This window comes from Castor canadensis, chromosome 5, assembly GCF_047511655.1.
Source record: "Castor canadensis chromosome 5, mCasCan1.hap1v2, whole genome shotgun sequence".
NCBI classification, from domain to species: domain Eukaryota; kingdom Metazoa; phylum Chordata; class Mammalia; order Rodentia; family Castoridae; genus Castor; species Castor canadensis.
The window spans coordinates 38,716,150-38,738,677 of record NC_133390.1 but is presented as its reverse complement, the minus strand read 5'-3'; the positions used below and the strand labels follow the sequence as shown (position 1 = coordinate 38,738,677).

The 22,528-nt window shown below is 33.6% G+C and overlaps 1 protein-coding gene across 3 annotated transcripts in view; it reads right to left on the bottom strand.

The window, feature by feature from the left end:
* The window catches only part of Cadm2 (cell adhesion molecule 2), a 1,035,444-nt gene that overhangs the window by 132,361 nt on the left and 880,555 nt on the right, over nt 1-22,528 (bottom strand). For all 3 annotated transcript variants that reach the window (XM_074072932.1, XM_074072934.1, XM_074072933.1), the window contains one exon: nt 17,732-17,902. In XM_074072932.1, coding sequence (XP_073929033.1) covers nt 17,732-17,902 — 171 coding nt within the window. The remainder of the gene's footprint in view (nt 1-17,731; nt 17,903-22,528) is intronic.

Here is a 22,528-nt window from a genome sequence, read left to right as displayed (position 1 = left end):
TATCAAAAATATGCAAAGATCTCTAAAATTCAACAGTAAGAAAACAAAAATCAGGAAAAGAATAAACCTGCATCTTACCAAAGAACATAAAAAGATGGAAAATAAGCATGAAAATATGCTTAATATAAGTAGCTATGTATTGTCAATAAAAAGAACAATGAGATAGTACCATATACCTATTAGAATATTCAAAACTCAACCTGTTGAGGGACTGAAAGCTGGTGTGAATGTGGAGAAATAAATGTGCATCCCTTGTTGGTGGTAAAGCAAAATGACAGACTTCTTGGAGACAGTTTATACCTTGTACAAAACTAAACATGATTTTGTCACTTAAGACTGTAATTGAGCTTTTGGTGTTTACCAAAATGTGTTTAATACTTTTGTCCACATAAAAAGATGCACATGAGGTTTTTTTTTTTTTTGTCTTTTCTTTTTTGGTGCTGGGATAGAATCCAGGGCCTCACGCACGCTAGGCAAGCGCTGTACCACCGAGCTACATCCCAGCCTGCACATGAGTTTTTAAAGCAGTTGTATTTGTAATAGGCAGAATTTGGAATCAACCAAGGTATCCTTCAATATATAAGTGGATTAAAAAAAAACCTGCTGCATGTCTACAATGAGTTTTTATTTAACATGAAAAGGAAATTAGCTATCCATACATGAACATCAACTAAAACCATCTTGGGATCTTAAATTTATGTTGTTAAATGCAAGAGGCCAGTCTGAAAAGAGCACATCTTGGATAACATTACTACCCTCTAGAAAAGGCAAAACTTGGGAACCAGTCAAAGATCAATGGCTTTCATGGACTTGAGGAAAGCGAGAATGAAATGATGGAAAAAAGACAACTGCTATGGTGGTGAAACTATTTCATATGATATTGAAACTGGTCATATGCGACATTATACATTGATTGGTCAGAAACCATAAAACTGTACAATACAAAGACTGTCAAAAAATGCATAATGGAAATGAACAGACACTTTTCCAAAAACTACATGAAAAAAATCTTCAACACCTTCAGATTTGAGGGAAATGCAAATGTTCACTCAATTGAGAGTCCATCTCAAACCAATCACACTGGCTATCATTGAGAAAATAAACAACAAATGATGGTGAGGATTCATGGAAGAAGTTACCCTATTCACTGAAGGTGGAATTAAATTAGTCTAGTCACTAAAGAAATCAGTATGGAGGTTCCTCAAGAAAATAAAAATGGAACTTCCATGTGATCCAATTGCACTACTTCTCTGTATATACTAAAAAGAACCTAAAAAATCTGGTATACAAATACTTGCATAATAATGTTTACTATGACACTATTCACAAAAGTCAAATTATGGAACGAGTGTGGGTACCTATAAATAGATAAGTAGATAAAAAATGTTTTATATATATATATATATATATATATATATACACACACACACACACACACACACACATAGTGGAGTGTATATATATATATATATACAGAGTGGAGATTTTTTTCTGTCCTAAAGAAGGATGAAATTGTGTCATTTCCGAAAATGGATATAAGTAGAGATTATCAAGTTAAGTTAAATAAGACAGTCCCACAAAGACAAATATCACATATTTTCTCTGATATATGGAATTTATGGGAAAAAAAATCTTGAAAGTAAGTAGAAAACTACTAGTGGAAGGGGAAAAGGGGAAGGTGTTTAAGAAAGCAATAGAGAGGATGAATATAATCAAAGTACATTATATACAAGTATGGTAACACTACAATGAAGCCCCTTACTCTGAGCAAGTAATATATTGTAATGAACTTCATTGAGTTCTTGTTCCTACTGACCTAACTAGGGGGTGACTGGAGATGCAGAAAGGACAAAGGATAGAAGACAAACATAAATAAAGTTGGGGTCAAGTGTGTTGGGCACTTAGATGGAGATGCACACAGCCTTGTAGTTTTTTTACTTCTCTTCTCTTCTCTCCTTTTACTCTGCTTTATTTCTCTATCTTTAAAACCTTAGTTCTAAAGATTTTCCTCCTTGGTAGCTGAGCTGGGACGTGGAACTCACCCCTTAAAACCAGTAATACAGGAAAATGAGAATCAATAACAAGATGCTGTGAGTGGTGGAGCCGCTGAACCATTAGCCCCCCCTTAAAGGTAAATTTCAGTCCAGAGATTCTGATTCTGATTCAGTATCATATGGGAAGGGTCAGCAGGACACTCTAGACCATCAAGTACTGGGAACAATGCATGTGGGGTTACCTCCAAGGGCCAAGAGACTTCCTACTCTTGCAAAGAGTACCCTACAAACTGCCTCACAGGGGCTTGTGCTTGAGAGACTAGATATTAACAGCCCTGGCATACAAAAGAGGTTTCAAGACAACTCCTTGGATTGAGGAACAGACTTCATTGGGAGCATTTAAGAAATAAAAAAGGGGGAAATGTGGGGAGAGGATTATGAGATGCCTATGAGAACTTGAAGAAGCACAGTTGTGCTCAATGATCTACAGGCATGGCCCCAGCCACAGAAGACAGCAAGAAGGCAAAATGCAGCACAGCTGCTTTTCCTAAGCTGTTTAAGTTCAGAAAATAGAGAGCAGAATGTCAAGTCCCTCCCTGAGAACTGTTGCTCCATCTTCTTGTTTACCACTGGATATAAAAGACTCGCTGAAGGAGGACACAAGGTTTTTTGATGGGGATTTTTGATCGGCTGCCACTGACACTGCTGCTGGGTGCTGTATGTCTCCACCAGAGCAGCTTTCTGCACCAGAGAACTTTATACATAGGCTTTAGAAAAGCTAAGCTAAAGAAAAGAGAAAGCATGGGACAGTGCAAGTCTAAGGACTGAGACTTTAACAGTTATGCTAATGCAGTTTTTAGACTCAGCTGTTGTTTGTCTGCAAGTCTGATCACCGAGATTTTAAAAGGGAACAAGGGACAGTGCAAGTTTGACGGCCAAGACTTTAATGAGATTAAGGAAAACATGTGGCAGTGTGAGTCTGAGGAAAGACACTTTAAAGAACAGAAAGAATACATATATTATTTTACCATAATAAATTGTTTTTATAATTTGTCAATCACATTCATATATTTGTGTGTGTATATATATATATATAAACATATACACATATGTTAATATATGGATACATATACTCCTCTTTATTAAGATTTAAAAACATGAAAGTTGTTACTATTAATAACATATAAAAACATTATAGTAACATTTGTGGATTAAAATATTTTATGATTCAATTCTTTTTAATAATTTAATATTTCAGAAACTGAATAAACTGCTATTTATACAGAAAAAGTATTTATGTAACAAACAAAACGTGATTGTAATATTTATTGCAGGAAGTAAATGCATCTTCCCTGAAAAAAATTAAAATTCTGTTTGGTTGAAAAATAGTTTTATTCTAGGCTATTATAATAATGAAATATATGTGTCCCTAAGAGGCATATGTCACCACATAATGGTAGAATATGTACTACTTCATGAAATTTTGGAAATATTTTGGGCTCAATTAAAATCCATCCAAGATATCCCATGGCATAAGTGTGGCATCTTCTTAGTCAAAATAGCAGCTTCTAAAAAAAAATTAAGCTAGGCATGGTTTTCATTTTACTTTTTAAGCTTTTTTTATATTTTGTGCCCCACCATACATAATTTGTAGTAGGTAAGATAATTAGATAATCAGAACTTCACAAATGAAATGCCAGATGAGCAAAATGCATTATTTTAAAACACTACCTAGAACATAAACCTTCCTTTCTAATAAATCAACATAATCTGAAACATTTAACTCTGCTTTCTATAATAAGTAAAACATGGTGGAAGCACAATTAAAAAATTAAGAAGACAATTTAAATTTAAAATAACCTGATCAGACTTAGATGGGTTTATAGGTTTGTGTATGATGGAAAATGTAGGTGGAAACATAATTTTTTAACAGAGGAAAGAGCAAACAGTCAAAAACTATATTGAATTAAAAAATCACTATCCATATTTGAAAATAATCTTGTTTGGTATCCCAAATATTCACAGTATAAAATGAAGGTCTAACAATGGTAGCAAAAATGTATACCATGAATCCAGTTCCTCTAGTTAGAAAGTAATTCTCTAAAACAGAGTAAAATAATGAAAGAATTTCTATAGAACTACTTCGCTACATTTTGAGTGTAAAATGTTAAGGAAAAATGGAGAAACTTCATTATTCGCTGGCTTATTAACTAGAGGGGAAATATAATCATTGAGACATATAGATCAGGACTGCAAACTGACCACACATAACCCCTTACAAAATTATAATTTTGATAAAATAGGATCACACAAGTTTTTGTGTTATTTTAAATATACATGTTGCACTTATTTTCACTCATCATAACTCAACTCATCTCATTTCAACACAGAAATTTAGCACTGCAGCTCCCTGCCTCATGTCTTTTTATTGCTTTCCTTTCATTATTGTTCATATTGAATTAGTTTGGAATCACATGCAGGGTCACCTATTTGAGCTATTTTAACTAAAGTATTTATTATTTTAAACATCAACAGTCTGTATTTGTAAATATTTACCTTATAGACAAAATATTATACCTTTAAATATGAAATACAAACAGATAATGATAGCATAACATTTCATGATTTGATGAAATACATGCAAAATATAGTTCAACACGTAGACAAACACACTTTTTAACTTGAACCCTTATTTTTCAATATTGTCATTTCAATGCTACTGTGCTAATGTGCTTTCTCAAAACAAATCTGACATATTTTCCTGATCTCTTTTTTTTCATTTTCAATAAGTTGATTTTAGTGTAATTTTTGTCAATGTCACACATAGAAAATGAATGTTCGTACATTTTTTCTGGGTTTTGTGCATAAATCTTTCAGTTAGTTCAGATGCATTATTCTTATTGAGGATTAAATACAAATATCCAATCTGTGAAAATAACTTCAACCCCAGGATACTCTACCCAGCAAAACTATCATTCAAAAAAGGTGGAGCAATAAAAGTCTTCCATGATAAACAGAAACTAAAACAATATGTAACCACAAACCCATCACTACAAAAGATTCTTCAAGGGATTCTGCACACAGAAAATGAAACCCAACATAACCATGAAAGGACACGCAGCACCAAACTACAGGAAAAGTGCAACCTATGTGCACCCAATGTCAATGTACCCAATTTCATCAAACATACCCTGAAAGACCTAAAAGCATATACTAACTCCAACACAGTGGTTGTGGGAGACTTTAACACCCCATTATCATCAATAGATAGAACATCCAAACAAAAAGTCAATAAAGAAATCCAAGATCTAAAGTATACAATAGATCAAATGGACCTACTTGATGTCTACAGAACATTTCATCCAACTTCTACATAATATATATTCAGCAGCCCATGGAACCTTCTCCAAAATAGATCATATACTAGGGCACAAAGCAAGCCTCAGCAAATATAAGAAAATAGAAATTATACCATGCATACTATATGATCCAATACAATAAAACTAGAACTCAATAACAAAAGTAAAGACAAAAAAACATGCAAACAGCTGGAAACTGAATAACTCATTATTTAATGAACAATGGGTCATTGATGAAATAAAAGAGGAAATTAAAAAGTTCTTGGAAGTCAATGAAAATGAAAACACAACCTACCGGAACCTATGGGACACAGCAAAGGCAGTCCTGAGAGGAAAGTTTATAGCCATGAGTGTATATATTAAGAAGACTGAAAGATCCCAAATCAATGACCTAATGATACATCTCAAACTCCTAGAAAAACAAGAACAAGCAAATCCCAAAACAAGTAGAAGGAGAGAAATAATAAAAATAAGACCTGAAATCAACGAAATAGAAACCAAAAAACCATACAAAAAATTAATGAAACAAAAAGTTGGTTCTTTGAAAAAATAAACAAGATCGAGAGACCCCTGGCAAACTTGACTAAAATGAGTTGAGAAAAAACCTAAATTAGTAGAATCAGGAATGCAAAAGGGGAGATTACAACAAACACCATGAAATTCCAGGAACTCATCAGAGACTACTTTGAGAACCTATATTCAAATAATTTGAAAATCTTAAAGAAATGGACAGATTTCAAGATACATTTGATCATCCAAAACTGAGCCAAGAGGAAATTAATCACCTGAATAGATCTATAACACAAAATGAAATTGAAGCAGTAATCAAGAGTCTCCCCAAAACGAAAAGTCCAGGACCTAATGGATTCTCTGCTGAATTCTATCAGACCTTTAAAGAAGAACTGACACCAACCCTCCTTAAACTGTTCCACAAAATAGAAAAGAAAGGAAAACTGCCTAACACATTTTATGAAGCCAATATTACACTTATTCCAAAATCAGGCAAAGAAACCTCCAAAAAGGAGAACTATAGGCCAATTTCCTTAATGAACATTGATGCAAAAATCCTCAAAAAATAATGGCAAACCAAATTCAACAACACATCAAAAAGATTATTCAACACAACCAAGTAGGCTTCATCCCAGGAATGCAGAGGTGGTTCAACATATGAAAATCAAGTAATAAACCACATTAATAGAAGCAAAGATAAAAACCACTTGATCATCTGAATAGATGCAGAAAAAGCCTTTGATAAGATCCAACATCATTTCATGATAAAAGCTCTAAGAAAACTAGGAATAGAAGGAAAGTTCCTCAACATTATAAAAGCTATATATGACAAACCTACAGCCAGCATCATACTTAACGGAAAAAACTGAAACCATTCCCTCTAAAATCAGGAACTAGACAAGGATGCCCACTATCTTCCTCCTATTCAACATAGTACTGGAATTCCTAGCCAGAAAAATTAGGCAAGAAGAAGAAATAAAGGGAATACAAATAGATAAAGAAACTGTCAAAATATCACTATTTACAGACGACATGATCCTATACCTTAAAGACCCAAAAAACTCTATTCAGAAGCTTCTAGACACCATAATAGCTAATCAGCATAGAAAAATCATTAGCATTTCTATACACTAATAATGAACAAACTGAAAAATAATATATGAAAACAATTCCATTCCCAATAGCCTCAAAAAAAATCAAATACCTAGGTGTAAACCTATTAAAGGATGTGAATGACCTCTACAAGGAAAACTATAAACTTCTGAAGAAAGAGATTGAGGACAACTATAGAAAGTGGAGAGATCTCCCATGCTCATGGATTGGTAGAATCAAAGTAGTAAAAATGTCGATATTCCCAAAAGTAATCTACATGTTTAATTTAATTCCCATCAAAATTTCAATGACATTCATTAAAGAGATAGAAAAATCTACTGTTAAGTTTATATGGAAACACAAGAGGCCACGAATAGACAAGGCAATACTCAGTCAAAAGAACAATGCTGGAATTATCACGATACCTAACTTCAAACTATATTACAAAGCAATAACAATAAAAGCAGCACGGTACTGGCACAAAAACAGACATGAAGACCAGTGGAACAGAATAGAGGACCCAGTTATGAAGTCACACAACTAAAACCAACTTGTCTTTGACAAAGGCACTAAAAATATACTATGGAGAAAAAGCAGCCTCTTCAACAAAAACTTCTGGGAAAACTGGTTAGCAGTCTGCAAAAAACTGAAACTAGATCCTTGTATATCAGCCCATACCAATATTAACTCAAAATGGATCAAGAATCTTAATATCAGACCACAAACTCTAAAGTTGGTACAGGAAAGAGTAAGAAATACTCTGGAATTAGTAGGCATAGGTAAGAACTTTCTCAATGGAACCCCAGTAGCACAGCAATTAAGAGATAGCAGAGATAAATGGGACTTCATAAAACTAAAAAGCTTCTGCTCAACAAAAGAAATGGTCTCTAAACTGAAGAGAACACCCACAGAGTGGGAGAAAATATTTGCCAGCTGCAAATCAGACAAAGGACTGATAACCAGAATATATAGGGAACTTAAAAAACTAAATTCTCCCAAAACTAATGAACCAATAAAGAAATGGGCAAGGGAACTAAACAGAACTTTCTCAAAAGAAGAAATTCAAATGGCCAAAAAACACATGAAAAAATGCTCACCATCTCTAGCAATAAAGGAAATGCAAATTAAAACCACACTGAGATTCCACCTCACCCCTGTTAGAATAGCCATCATCAGCAACACCACCAACAACAGGTGTTGGCAAGGATGTGGGGAAAAAGGAACCTTTTTACACTATTGGTGGGAATGTAAACTAGTTACAACCACTCTGGAAAAAAATTGGAGGCTACTTAAAAAGCTAAACATTGATCTACCATTTGATCCAGCAATACCACTCTTGGGGATATACCCAAAAGACTGTGACATAGGTTACTCCAGAGGCACCTGCACACCCATGTTTATTGCAGCACTATTCACAATAGCCAAGTTATGGAAACAGCCAAGATGCCCCACTACTGACGAATGGATCAAGAAAATGTGGTATCTATACACAATGGAATTTTATGCAGCCATGAAGAAGCATGAAAAGTTATCACTCGCTGGTAAATGGATGTAATTGGAGAACATCATTCTGAGTGAGGTAAGCCTGGCCCAAAAGACCAAAAATCGTATGTTCTCACTCATATGCGGACATTAGATCAAGAGCAAACACAACAAGGGGATTGGACTTGAGCACATGATAAAAGTGAGAGCACACAAGGGAGGGGTGAGGATAGGTAAGACACCTAAAAAAACTAGTTAGTCTTTGTTGCCCTCAATGCAGAGAAACTAAAGCAGATACCTTAAAAGCAACTGAGGCCAATAGGAGAAGGGGACCAGGAACTGGAGAAAAGGTTAGATCAAAAAGAATTAACCTAGAAGGTAACACCCACGCACAGGAAATCAATGTGAGTCAATGCCCTGTATAGCTATCCTTATCTCAACCAGCAAAAATCCTTGTTCCTTTCTATTATTGCTTGTACTCTCTCTATAACAAAATTAGAGATAAGGGCAAAATAGTTTCTGCTGGGTATTGAGTGGGGGAGAGAGAGGGGGTGCAGTGGGTTTTAAGGGAGGGGGTGGGGGCAGGGGGAGAAATGACCCAAGCCTTGTGTGCACATATGAATAATAAAACAATTTTAGAAAAGGTCTATACATGCTATTATATGCTCTGAGAGTGTGCGTAGCCCACTCATTGCCCTCATTTGTCACCTTCAACGCCTATACCACAAGTAGTCATTATATAATCTGCTGCCCATGTCTGCATAATATGCATCCATAGATTCATCCAACCACAGATAACTGAAAAATTTGAAAAATATATATAGCACAGTAGGAAAACTAGTTGACAGCAATTCATTGGATATTACAAAATAGGTAGGAGAGAGGAATTTGAATGTTCCCAACACAAAAAAAAGGTAAATGTTTGAAGTAATGGATGTGCCAGTTACCTTGATCTGATCACTACATTTTCTATTTATATGTGTATTGAAAAATCACACTGTATCCCACAAATATGTACATTATGTGTCAATTAGGATTTTGAAAGTCACATGTGTACTGAACTTATAGGACTTTTTCCTATCTTTATTCTCTAAACAATGCAATGTAACAATTATACAACATGCATTGTATTTGGTATTATAATTAATTCAGAGATGATTTATATAGAAGGATGGTTGTGTGTAGGTTATGTGCAATTATTATGTCACTTTATGTAAGGGACTTGGAGCTTTTATAGATTTGATTATCTGCAAAAGTTTTGACCCAACCTTCTGTGACTCCAGAGGAACAACTGTAGGTTGGAATTTTTACTTTTTTGTTGGTCATTTCTCACATTAAACTATAAGTTTCATGAACAACAACAACAAAAAACCAAATATACAATCTGATTCATATAATCTGTTTTCCTAAAAATTAAATCAGACAATCATATGATTGTTTCAAACAGGTCTTTGTAAAAAATTTGAAGATGAATAAGAGTTTTCATTTATTAAAAAAAGTGACTTTCCCCACTGTTTAGTTGCAAAGTATTCTCTTACCCATTATGTGAAATTTGCAAGCATTTGTGGTTGATTTCAAAAATTGTACTTTATAGTTTTTTAAATTCCATTTTGAAAGGAACTATTTTTCAGTGGCTGTATTTGAATTCATGATTAATATTTCATAAAGAAATAAAAGTTGCTGTTGATATATTTTATAGGCTAAATCTTCAAATTTCATTAAGTTAAAACACTTAATCCTAACAAAATTTCTCCTACTAGTATTTTGTATTTCTTGGCACTGTGTTTTCATCTCATTTCTTATTACAAGTTACCTATCATACTTTGCATTCCACAACAGCATAGGATTTGTATTTCAGTTACACATATAACTTTCAATTATGAGAGGGATATATGTATTGTTTTTCTTTTCACTCACCACAGAAAACAATGATATCTCCCTAGGGGGTCCAAAATATAAAATGTTTCACTATTTTGGCTAATCTTTGAGGTCAATCATGACAGCAATATTGTTAAACAATAGGGAATTTCCAAACTTATGGTCCATAAATTCTGTAATAGTGATTTTTCTTCTTTTTCCAAGCCTGCTTTCTATCTTCGCCCACTTGAATCCCTGGAAATTTACACATCATGTATGTTCCACATGTGCATCTCTGTGTGATCTAGTGTTTCAAAAAACAACCATTGAAATTCTGTTATCACTATTCTTAGATGTTTATGAAGACCATCAATTTATTCTAATTTTGATGGTGAATGCCCTCTTAGCTCTCCATGAGTCACATTTTAAATGAATATGCAGGACTATCATCAGTTATTTAATTAACTTTATATATTTGAATGATTGTACATAAGATGCTAGGACAAGAAATTAAATAGATCTAGGTTCTGCCTTCTAGTCACTTACATATTAAACCAGGCTAGAATGAGATGCAATTTTTAATTTAGCAGCCTTTACTCATATAAAATTTTTCATGTAAAACTTTGTAAAGAAATGAAGCAATTCAATTGCTCTCCTTCATGAAATTCTACTTAGTAACATGTACTGAAATAGGATAAACAGGTAAAGAATACCTAGGCACTGCATATTGTACAGTTCTGAATTCCCTCAAAAGAGAAAATTAGCTTGGCACAGTCAACACGTAATAGGTAGACTGAAATATTCTCAATAATCATAAACAATTCTCCACAATATAAAGATCAATCAGATAAAGATATTTTATGACTGTGAGGTAGAATAAGACAAAGTCAAGTTTATTGCACAACTGGGGGTAAAACAAGACAGAGACCAGAACACTATAAACAATCCCCCAAATGAACATAATTAGTGAGTCTTTATTATAACAACTCTATATCTGCTTAATACTTTTGTTTACAGATAAAATTATTGATATTTCTGTCTATGAAATGTCCTTTATATTGACAGTACCAAATCCTCAAACCCCTCTTAGAAAATGTAACACAAGCCAAAATTCAATAACAAGTTCTCTTTCTTGCCTGCACCCAATAATGCATACAGTATGTCCTCTTCTTTACCACAGCAAACTAAATAAATCTAACATTGTTTGACTATTGGTAGGATCTTTGGCTATAAGTGTTCAGTGTTCTTGAACACTTTTTTGGCTTGGTTTCTAGTGTTCTTTAAACATATGTTAGAATTTACCATTTAGTAAGTGATAAATATAATATTAAAGTCTTACTTTGCTTCATGTATTTGTATTAAAAATTCAAATTAGCCAAATGCATTGAATTGTGTTTGTAATCCTAGCTACTCTGGAGAAGGAGATTGGGAGGATACATTTTAAGGCCAGCTGGGGCAAAGAGTTCTTACTATCTCAACGAATAATTGGGCATGGTGGCACACACCAATCTTCCCAGCCATTGAGTAAAACAAGTAGGAGGATTGCAGTCCATTCCAGTCCTGACATAAAGTAAGAGTGTCTCAAAAATAACCTCAACTTGCCTAGCAAGCACACAGAGTACTGAGTTCAACCTCCAGTGCTTCCAAAAAACAAAAGTTAATTATACTAGTAATTATACTAGCAATGTGGCCCTTTAAGATATTAACTTACACAATTTTGCGCATATTTTAAAAGACTCATTGATAAAATAAAAAACAGATAGGAAAGGAAATTGGCATTTATTAAATGTCATGAGTTGGCTTAACTTGTCTCCTTATTGGAATTAATTCTCAAGTTATAACAAAATCCACAAATGAATTGATTCTCTACTTTATCATCAAAGCTCAAGGAGGTTCAATAATTTTCTCAAGATTGTTCTATAATTAATTGTTCAAATTTTGAGACAATTTCCAGTTGAACTCTGAAATTTTCCTGTTTCTGAATCTGCTTTGAGAACAGCAGAAAATTGAATGAAACTAGCACAATGAAAAACATATAAAGATATAATAATTTCAATTATTTGCAATGATCAGGGGGTCATAGCAGAAATAAGAGAGGAGATAAAACATTTCCTAGAAGCTAACGAAAATCAAAACACAACCTACCAGAATGTATGGAACACAGCAAAGACCGTCATAAGAGGAAAGTTTATAGCCATGAATGCATATATTAAAAGGACAGAAAGATCTCAAATAAATTAACTAATGCTGCATCTCAAAATCCTAGAAAGCAAGAGCAAGCAAAACCCAAAACAAGCAGAAATAATAAAAGTAAGGGATGATATTAATGAAATAGAGACAAAAAAAAAGAACTGTATAAAGAATCAATGAAACAAAAAGCTAGTTCTTTGAAAAAATAAACAAGATTGAGAAGTCCCTGGCAAATCTGAATAAAATGAGGAGGGAAAAGACTCAAAATCAGAAATAAAAAAGGGGAGGTAACAAGAAACAACACAGAAATCCAGGGAATCATTAGAGACTACTTTGAGAACACATATTCCAATAAATTGGAAAATCTAGAAGAAATTGTCAAATTTCTAGACACTTAGGACCATCCAAAAGTAAACCAAGAAGATACTAACCATCTAAACAGATTTATAACACATAATGAATTTGAAACAGCAATAAAGAGTCTCCCAAGAAAGAAAAGTCCAGGACCTTAAGGAATCTCAGCTGAATTCTACCAGACCTTCAAAAAAGAACTAGTACAAACACTTTGTAAACTTTTCCATGAAACAGGGAAGGAAGGAATATTGCCCATCTCATTCTAGGAAGCCAGTATTACACTCATCCCAAAACTGGACAAGACACATACAAACAAGAAAGCTACAGGCCAATCTCTTTAATGAACACTGTTGCAAAAATCCTCAATAAAGTAATGACAAACTGAATCCAACAACATATCAGAAAGATCATTCACCATGACCAAATCAGCTTCATCACAGGGATGCAGGGATGATTCAACAGATGCAAATTTGTTGCCCTTAATGCAGTGAAACTAAAGGAGATACCTTAAAAGCAACTGAGGCCAACAGGAAAAGGGGAACAGGTACTAGAGAAAAGGTTAGATCAAAAAGAATTAACCTAGAAGGTAACACCCATGCACAGGAAATCAATGTGAGTCAATGCCCTGTATAGCTATCCTTATCTCAACCAGCAAAAACCCTTGTTCCTTCCTGTTATTGCTTATAGTCTCTCTACAACAAAATTAGAAATAAGGGCAAAATAGTTTCTGCTGGGTATTGAGGGGGTGGGGGGAGAGGAGGGGGCAGAGTGGGTGGTAAGGGAGGGGGTGGCGGCAGGGGGAAGAAATGACCCAAACCTTGTATGCACATATGAATAAAAAAAAAAGATTGTACTAAAATGCATGTGACATAAAATTTACCACCTTAGCTCTTGTAAAAACAAATAAATAAATAAAAGTAAATACCACATTAATAGAATGAAAGAAAAAAACCACAGATCATCTCAATAAATGCAAAAAAAGCTTTTAATAAGATTCAATAACACTTCATGATAAAAGCTCTAAGAAAACTAGGAAAAGAAGGAATGTACCTCAACATTACAAAGACTTCAATATGACAAACCTATAGCCAACATCATAGTTAATGGGGAAAAAAATGAAACCATACTCCTTAAACTCAGGAACGAGACAAGGGTGCCTACTCTCCCTACTTCTATTCAACATAGTCCTGGAATATCTAGCCAGAGCAATAAGGCAAGAAGAAGAAATTAAATGATTACAAATACATAAAGAACTAGTCAAAATATCCCTATTTGCAGACGACATCATCCTATATCGCAGTGACCCCAAAATTCCACCCCAAAACTTCTAGACACCATAAACAGCTTCAGCATTGTAGCAGGGTACAAAATCAACTTACAAAAATCAGTAGCTTTTCTATACACAAACAATGAACAAATTGAAAAAGAATACAGGAAAACAATTTCATTTACAATAGTTTCAAAAAAAAATCAAGTATCTAGAAATAAACTTAACAAAGAATGTAAATGGCCTCTTCAAGAAGAACTACAAACCCATGAAGAAAGAGATGGAGGAAGACTACAGAAGGTGAAAATATCTCCCATGCTTATGGATTGGCATAATCAAAATAGTAAAAATTGCTACACTACCAAAAGTAATCTACATGTTCAAGGCAATACCCATCAAAATTCCAATGACATTCATAACAATGATTGAAAAATCGACCTTAAATTTCATTTGAAAACACAAAAGAATATAAATAGCCAAGGCAATACTGAGCAAAAAGAGCAATGCTGCAGCTATCACAAAACCTGTCATCAAACAATACTACCGAGCCATAGCAATAAAAACAGCATGGTACTGGCACAAAAACAGATATGAAGACCAGTGGAACAGAATAGGGGAACTAGATGAGTCCACACATTTAAGGTCACCTTAAAGATGCCAAAAACACACAATGGCGAAAAGACAGCCTCTTCAACAAATGTGGCTATCTACCTGCAGAAAATTGAAACTAGATCCATGACTATCACCCTATACTAGTATCAACGTAAAGTAGAATAAAGACCTTAATATCAGACCATAAACCTTTCACTTAGTATACGAAACAGCAGGGAATACCCAGAAAAAAATAGGTATAGGCAAGGACTTCCTCAGTAGAACTCCAGCAGCCCAGCAACTAAGAGAAAGGATGGATAAGTGAGACTACATGACATTAAAAAACTTCTGCACAACAAAATAAATGGTCTCTAAGTTGAAGAGACCACCCACAGAGTGGGAGAAAATATTTGTTAGCTATACATCAAAGGACTGATAACCAGAATATACAGAGAGCTCAAAAAACTAAACTCCCCAAAAATCAATGAACCAATGAAGAAGTCGGCAACTGAATTAAACAGAACTTTTTCGAAGGATGAAGTCCAAATGGTGAAAAAACACATGAAAAAATGTTCACCATCCATGGCCATAAAGGAAATGCAAATCAAAACTACACTAAGATTCCACTTCACCACTGTTAGAATGGCTATCATGAAGAACACACCACCAACAAATGATTAAAAGGATGCGGGGGAGAAAGGAACCCTCATACATCGCTAGTGAGAATGTAAGCTAGTACAACCACTTTGTAAATCATTATGGGGACTCCTTAGAAAACTAAACATATATCTGCCATATGATCCAGCAATACCATTCCTCAGGCTATACCTGAAGGAATGTACTCAAGTTATTACAAAAGCACCTGCACATCCATGTTTACTGCATCACTATTTACAATAATCAAGCTATGGAAACAACTAAGATGCCCCACAACAGATGAATGAATCCAGAAAATGTGGTATTTATATACAATGGAATTTTAACCACAAAGAAGAATGAAATTTTGCCATTCACACGTAAATGGATGGAACTAGACAACATCATCTTAAGTGACGTTAGCTAGGCTCAGAAGGCCAAAAATCACGTTTGACCTCATGTGTGGATTATAGACCCTAAATAAATGCAGCGATATTATTGGACATGGTTCACACACTAAGGGGAGAATGTGCATTTGAGAAAAAGGGAAAGGAAACACAACCTAAAATTTGAATTTGGTTGATGTGCTGCCTGTTGAGAAGCAAATAAAGTAATCATAATTGGCAGAGGCCACTATGGGAAGGGGAACAGAAAGTAGTGAAGAGGTCTGGTAGAATTGTGCCAATGTGGGTTGCAATACACAAGTGCATGGAAGCAATGCTAAGAATCTCTCTATATGGCTTTCTTTATCCCAAACTAGCAAAATTAAGTCTTTCTTATCATCTATTATGTTTTCTCTTCAACAAAATTGGAGAAGAAAAGGATGGAACAGGTTCTGGGTGGAAGCGAGGTGGGGAGTGAAGGGGAAGGTGCCACAAACAATGTATATACCTGAAAGTAAAAGTAAAAATGATAAAATAGAAAGAGAAAAGAAAAATAAAAGAACAAAAATAATAATTTTAATAAGTAGTCAGTTAAGCATAATTAAAAACAATCAGCATATTATAATCAGATTAATATTTTCTTAATCAAAACTGAAAGAAAAAGTTTTATCTTCCTGACACTTCTCTTGTATTTTCTCTGAAAAATTCCTATTGTGTCTGAGTCCTCATTGTGGTCTCACTGGTATTCTTACTGTATGTAGAAAAAATGTAAAAACCACTCTCCTAATTTAAGGTCTTGGTACTAGCCTCTTCTGTGGCATCTCTCACACATACACACAGACACACACGCACATACACAAACATGCACACCCACTTTACCACTATTTTCATTTCATACTGTCTCCACTTGGCTTATTGTCCTTGAATAGAATCATCAGGATACAATATGCTATATGCAGTACTTGTTTATTTTTCTCTTTTCTGTTATTCATATCAAGAATGGTTGGTGTAAGGGAGATTGATTTTTTAGTGATGGTGGTGGTGATAATAATTTTGGCAATGGAAACAATTTCAATTTGTTGTTTATTTGTTGTTGTTTTTGTAAGTTCAATGCCCTAAACAAAGACTGTGACACCCAATAAGTTATTTCCACATAAGTGGAAACAAAACACAATGAGGTATGTTAGGAAAATTGTACTTAAAATTCAGCATTTTGGGATTTAATATAATTGTATGACACACAGATATTCTATGTTGAAGCTATAATTTCATTACAGATTGCAGAAACAACCAAAAGTTTTCATTATCGGGAAAATCAAATAATGCAGTGCAGAAAATATGATATTCTGTCTTCTCTTTTCATCTAGTTTTACATATTTCAGTTTATTCATATTATTTTCATAAACATTTATGAACACTTTACTATGTTCCTATGACCTTGTTAAGTAAAAGAATGTTATGAAAAGTCTACCATTTCCTAATCTGTAAATCATCCATAATCTTTAGAGTCCTTATGTGTAATTTATGACTAATGTGAGTAACTGCTCATTATGCTGTCTGAAAAACCCCACAAAGCATTTCACACTGTCCTCTCATCTATGAGGTCACACAATTAATGCTCTTATTACTAATTGTAAATGATAATCATGAGTATAACAGATATTCCACTGCCTTCAAACAGACTTATCATCTCATGTAGAAGGTTAAAACTAGTCTACTAAAAAAAAACACTACTGAGAAGACAAGCCTACACATAACAAAGTTGTTTTAATATGGCCTCACTATTCTGCTTTCATCCCCATGTACACACTCACTTCAAGCCACAGTTTTGAACATAATTAGGAATGTTAACCTATGAGATCTGCTTTATCTTCATTGTCAAGAATGACACTCGGACAAGGAGTACTTCCCCTTGGAACATGTTAACACCAGTGAGCGTGGATTCTGTTGCAGACTCTGCTGCAGACAATGTGGAAGTGATTTTAAATGACCATGGAGATATTTGTTGTTACTTACAATGAATTTCTAGCACCTGCATGGCTACCTGAGGGGTGGCATTGAGGGACTCATGGTCCACTCTGCAGATCACGGCCACTCCATCGTCGCTCCGATCCACTCGGAAATCCAGAGTGCTGCTGACAGTGAATGTCTTGCGGTTTGCATCTTCTTCTTTCAAATATTTTACATCTGAAAATGAAACAGAAGTATAAAATTCCTTCAAATCATAACGCATTTTATTTATGCAATAACACCTTCTATTTTTGCCAATTTTTTAAAACCAAATATTTGACACAATGCAAACACTTGAAAAATAAGTTTGAAAGGTTAACTACAGAAATAAAACAATGGTATACAGCATTTTTATTTCTTTGTTTTCAAGCTTACCTAGATCATAATCAGGTACAAATGCTTTTTACAGTCCATTTGAAAAATGCATGCCATTTTACAAAAGTAGTTGCCCCTTTCTATTATAAATAAGTTTGCTAAAAGTTAATCTTTCTTCTCTGTCACAAGCTCAATTGGGAAGAGTAAATTTATGACCAGGGGGTTATCTCTTAAAGAAAGTACAATGTGTTTGTTCTCGGATTTTAGTTTGAACAACATGAGGCCAACACAAAATTTCTAAAGAATACCTGAGATGAGAAAGTTGCCATCTTTGATAAAGAAGGGGGCACAGTCGTCTGAACATTTTGAATATTTAAATATCCATTCGCAGTGAAATTTGCATTGAGTTAAATTCTCATTACTTGACTGAGGAATCTATTTCAGCATAAATGAGAATACTTTCCTCAAGATATGAGTTCACGTCTCGATATGTAAACTTACTGTGCATGAGGCAGACCCATTGTTAAATGTGACGCTTAGGGATTATTTGTTCTGTGTAGGAAAGAGGTTTAATAATATCTTCATTTAATTTGTAATTTCTCAGGCCTGAAGTAGCTGATAAGAAGAGGGCAATTTTTAAAGGATTAGAAATCAAAATGATAGGCTGAGGTTAAGATATCATTATATCAAGATCTTAAATATGGTTGAGAGGGAAATTATGCTCATCTTTTTATACTTTTAATTTTTCCCATCATTCAGTAGCAAATGAAAAATGTTATTTTATGGAAATGAGTTATTTTACATAAAATGCACAAACTACATTATTTTATCATGCTTAGTAATTTATTTGAAAACGTTAAAATATTTTAGTGACAATAAGCAACAAATTTAAGTTCAATTTCTTCACTTTTCTGTTTTCTGCAAAGATTCTCCTTTAAACTAACTTTCAATTTGATGTCCTGGATAAGGCGACATATGCATGAAGTTTACTTATTCCCACGGAAGTGTACCTTTATCCTATTGATTGATTTAAATGCAAAATTAAATAAATGTCAGTAAGGGACAAATCTAAATAAATATTATATGTCTTATTCTTGAGAATATATGTTTATGACTGTTCATATGTTACGAGAAAAATCTAATTAAGATTTTTACTATGAAAATATTTTGGGTCTTAGACAATTTTGGAGAGTAAGAAAATCTCTAGCAATTAGAAAGGACAGACACATAAAATAATTATGTAAGATAAAATTTTATGTATCACTTTTCATAAAGGTATTATAGGTAGTATCTTATTTTTGCTGAAGTTATTACTGGGATATTTGCATTTGAAATAACTATTTCAGCTAAAATTATCAGGAAGGCTATAAAATAATTTCCTTTAAGTCAAATTATGTCAGAATAGTGCAGATGTATTAACAGTTCTTTGCTAAAATTTAAAAAAAGGTTATTTTAGTTTTCAGTATCTCATTAATTTATACAAAATTGTTGCCTCACTTTTACATTTTATTTTCTTTCCTATATATCTATGCCAATGTTTACCTACTCATAGAACTAAGCAGTGTCAGTCAAAGAATAGTGAGATCTCTTGGCAAACTAATTTTATAATTATACTACACAAGATATGAAAAGTTATTTCAGAATATTTTTGGTAATTGGTTAATTTTAGAAAGAGCTGCACTTTAAGAACCAATACATCTGCTTTTTTTACCTTTTTCCTTTACAAAAGTATCATTTGTTTAATATTAATTGGACTTATAATACTTGATGGCATTTGTTTATAACCGAATTTTAATAAGCATTATTCAGATAAAGTAAACAAAAATAAATTTGTTGTTTTAAACAAACTATGTGACAGCTTATATAGGGCTACTTGAGGTTGTAAAATGAACCAAAAAAGATCACTGGGATGAACCAATCTTAACATCTCTTCCAATATTTGATAGTGATCTCCTTCCCTCCCCCAATAGGAAATGACTATTTAAATGTTTCTTTGTTTATTCTCCTATTTTTTAAAGTAATTGATTATGACACAGTTATAGAGCTAGAAGACATTTTATGTTGCATTGGGTTTGCTGATTTCATGTGTATTTTTGTTTCCTAGTCTATCTTGTTTTAGAGTTTCCATTCACTTTGGCATTTACATTTTGTTATTATCAAGAGCAGCATGTTTCAAAATGGAATGTGCATATTGATCACCTTTGGATCTTGTACCAATGCAGATTCTTTTTTTTCTTGCCCACAGACTACATTTTGAGAACAAAGGTTATAGTGGATACATTAGCATCAGAGATACAGTCAAATGTGGACTTACTCTTCCCATAGCTCTGTCTTATCTCTTTCTCTTCTCTCTGTCTTTAAAATTGCCTCTCTTCCAAAGCTGCCTTTCTTCCTTTACTACTTTCTATATGTGTGTATATGTTGGTGTGATCATTGAATATCAGAAGATATAAGTATAAATATGTCCCTTCTATTATTTTTTTCAAAGTAAACATTACACAACACATTATATAATGCATTGGTGTGATGACCAAACAAAATTAAAGACCAAAAATATACAGAAGAATTTATAAAATTTAGTTCCTTCATAATCCTTGAAGACATTTATCCATCTTCTTATGTTGGTTCTTGTGGACCTTTAGGTACTTGTTTGAAATAATAGAACAGTGTTTGTATTTGTGGACAGTGGTTGGGAATTGAGTAAGCAAATAAAAGATCATTTCCTGCAGATATGAGAGTGTTGCTATATCCAGTGTGTGTTATCCATTTGTCAAAATATTGCAGCTCTGATTAGTTCATTTCATTGTACATAAAATTTAGCCTAAAAAATCAGAACTATAAGAATATTATAATAACAATTGAGCTGGGAGTAGGTAGAGAGGCACAAATGAAACCAGAAAAGCCGAATGCTGCTAATTTTAAAACTAGGTGATAAGTACATTCTGTCTCATTATACCATTGTGTTTACTTTGTATGTGTCAGAAATTTTCTGTAATAAATTTTCTAAATATGCCTAGGAGAAAATTCCTTATATTTACTTCTCAAAAAAAAGTTATTTTCCAGAACATTCCCTAGCAAAGTTTCAGAGTAAAGAACTTTCTAAGAGATTTTATATTAATTGTTATAAAGCTCAGGTTGCAGAATAGCAATCTCTTGATATTCAGAATTTTAGATTTTTAGTCTCCCCAAAGGTTAAATGAAAAACAATACCAGAAGAAAGTGTAAGTTGATCTTCTGGACCATAATACTCTGAAAACTCCCCATAAATACTCTGAAAACTCTTCAGTTAGGTTACCAGGCAAACAAGGCAAAATCTAGTCTTTTTTTTTTATATTCAAATCTTTCCAGAAATTATCAACTTTCAGGAGATATCTCCATATTTATCTTTCCTCAACTTATGTTACTAAGCCAACTACCTCTGTGTCTACTTTTGAACACTTTTAGACTGTAGTTTTAGAAAGAAAATCCTCAGAAGTGAAGTTCCTGGGGAAGCTGCCTTGTCTACACAGTGGTTCAAATATACCTTGAGCAGTACAGTTCAAACTATTATGGTTCATTTGCTCTCTTCATTTTTATGATTTTGACGACATTTAAGACTGACTTGAAAAGATGATACTTCCACTTTTATAAAGAGAAATGGTATCCCTGCATCTTGAAGTAGATCTCTATATTGGCAAGTCATGAAGAGTGAGTCAGTTTCTTTTTAATCGATTGCAACACTAATAGGTCACCAGGGGAAGAAGACAGGTCTTAGATACAGTCTCTCCACCCTGAAGGTGCCATACTTTCTGACTTTGAAACTATTGCTTTGGAATTAGCTAGGATATTAGATGTCACATCCTGTTTGGGACTTAAACTCTCTGGCCATGAACAAAACAGCAGAGTCTCAGTGTGAATCCCAGGTACTTAGCCATTGCACTTCATTATTATTTGCATAGTCAGGATTTACAAAAGCAGTTTATGATTGATCCAATGATAATTTCAGTGGGAGAAATCCAGGAATATATTCTGAATCCTCATCACGGTTATGAATGTCATTTAACACCATTGTCAGTGAACTGAGCTCATGCCCTCTTGCCACAGCAAATGAAAACCTCACATTACTCAAGACTTGACTTTATTGTCAAAAATCAGGAGTGAACATTTTGGAGAAATAGGAAAGTATAATTACTGCTTAATAGATGTTCTGTGCTTCAAATTTCCTAAAACTAAACATATCACCTTTAGAAGATAATGAAATTCCCCATTATTCCTTTAGCCAACATAAAACTGAAAATGAGTTGGCTCATTTAGAAATGTAGAAGCATATTTTAAAACAGGATTGTCATGCTTACTTTTTTATATTAAGGTTAAGTGTTCAAAGATATTTTATAAAACTTTTTTTAAATGTTCAAGCTAAGCTTTTCATTTTACATTTGCTTTAAACACTCTCCACACCAAACATGGTTAGGCCATGTCTTACCTACTAGGACTTTAAAATCTAATAAC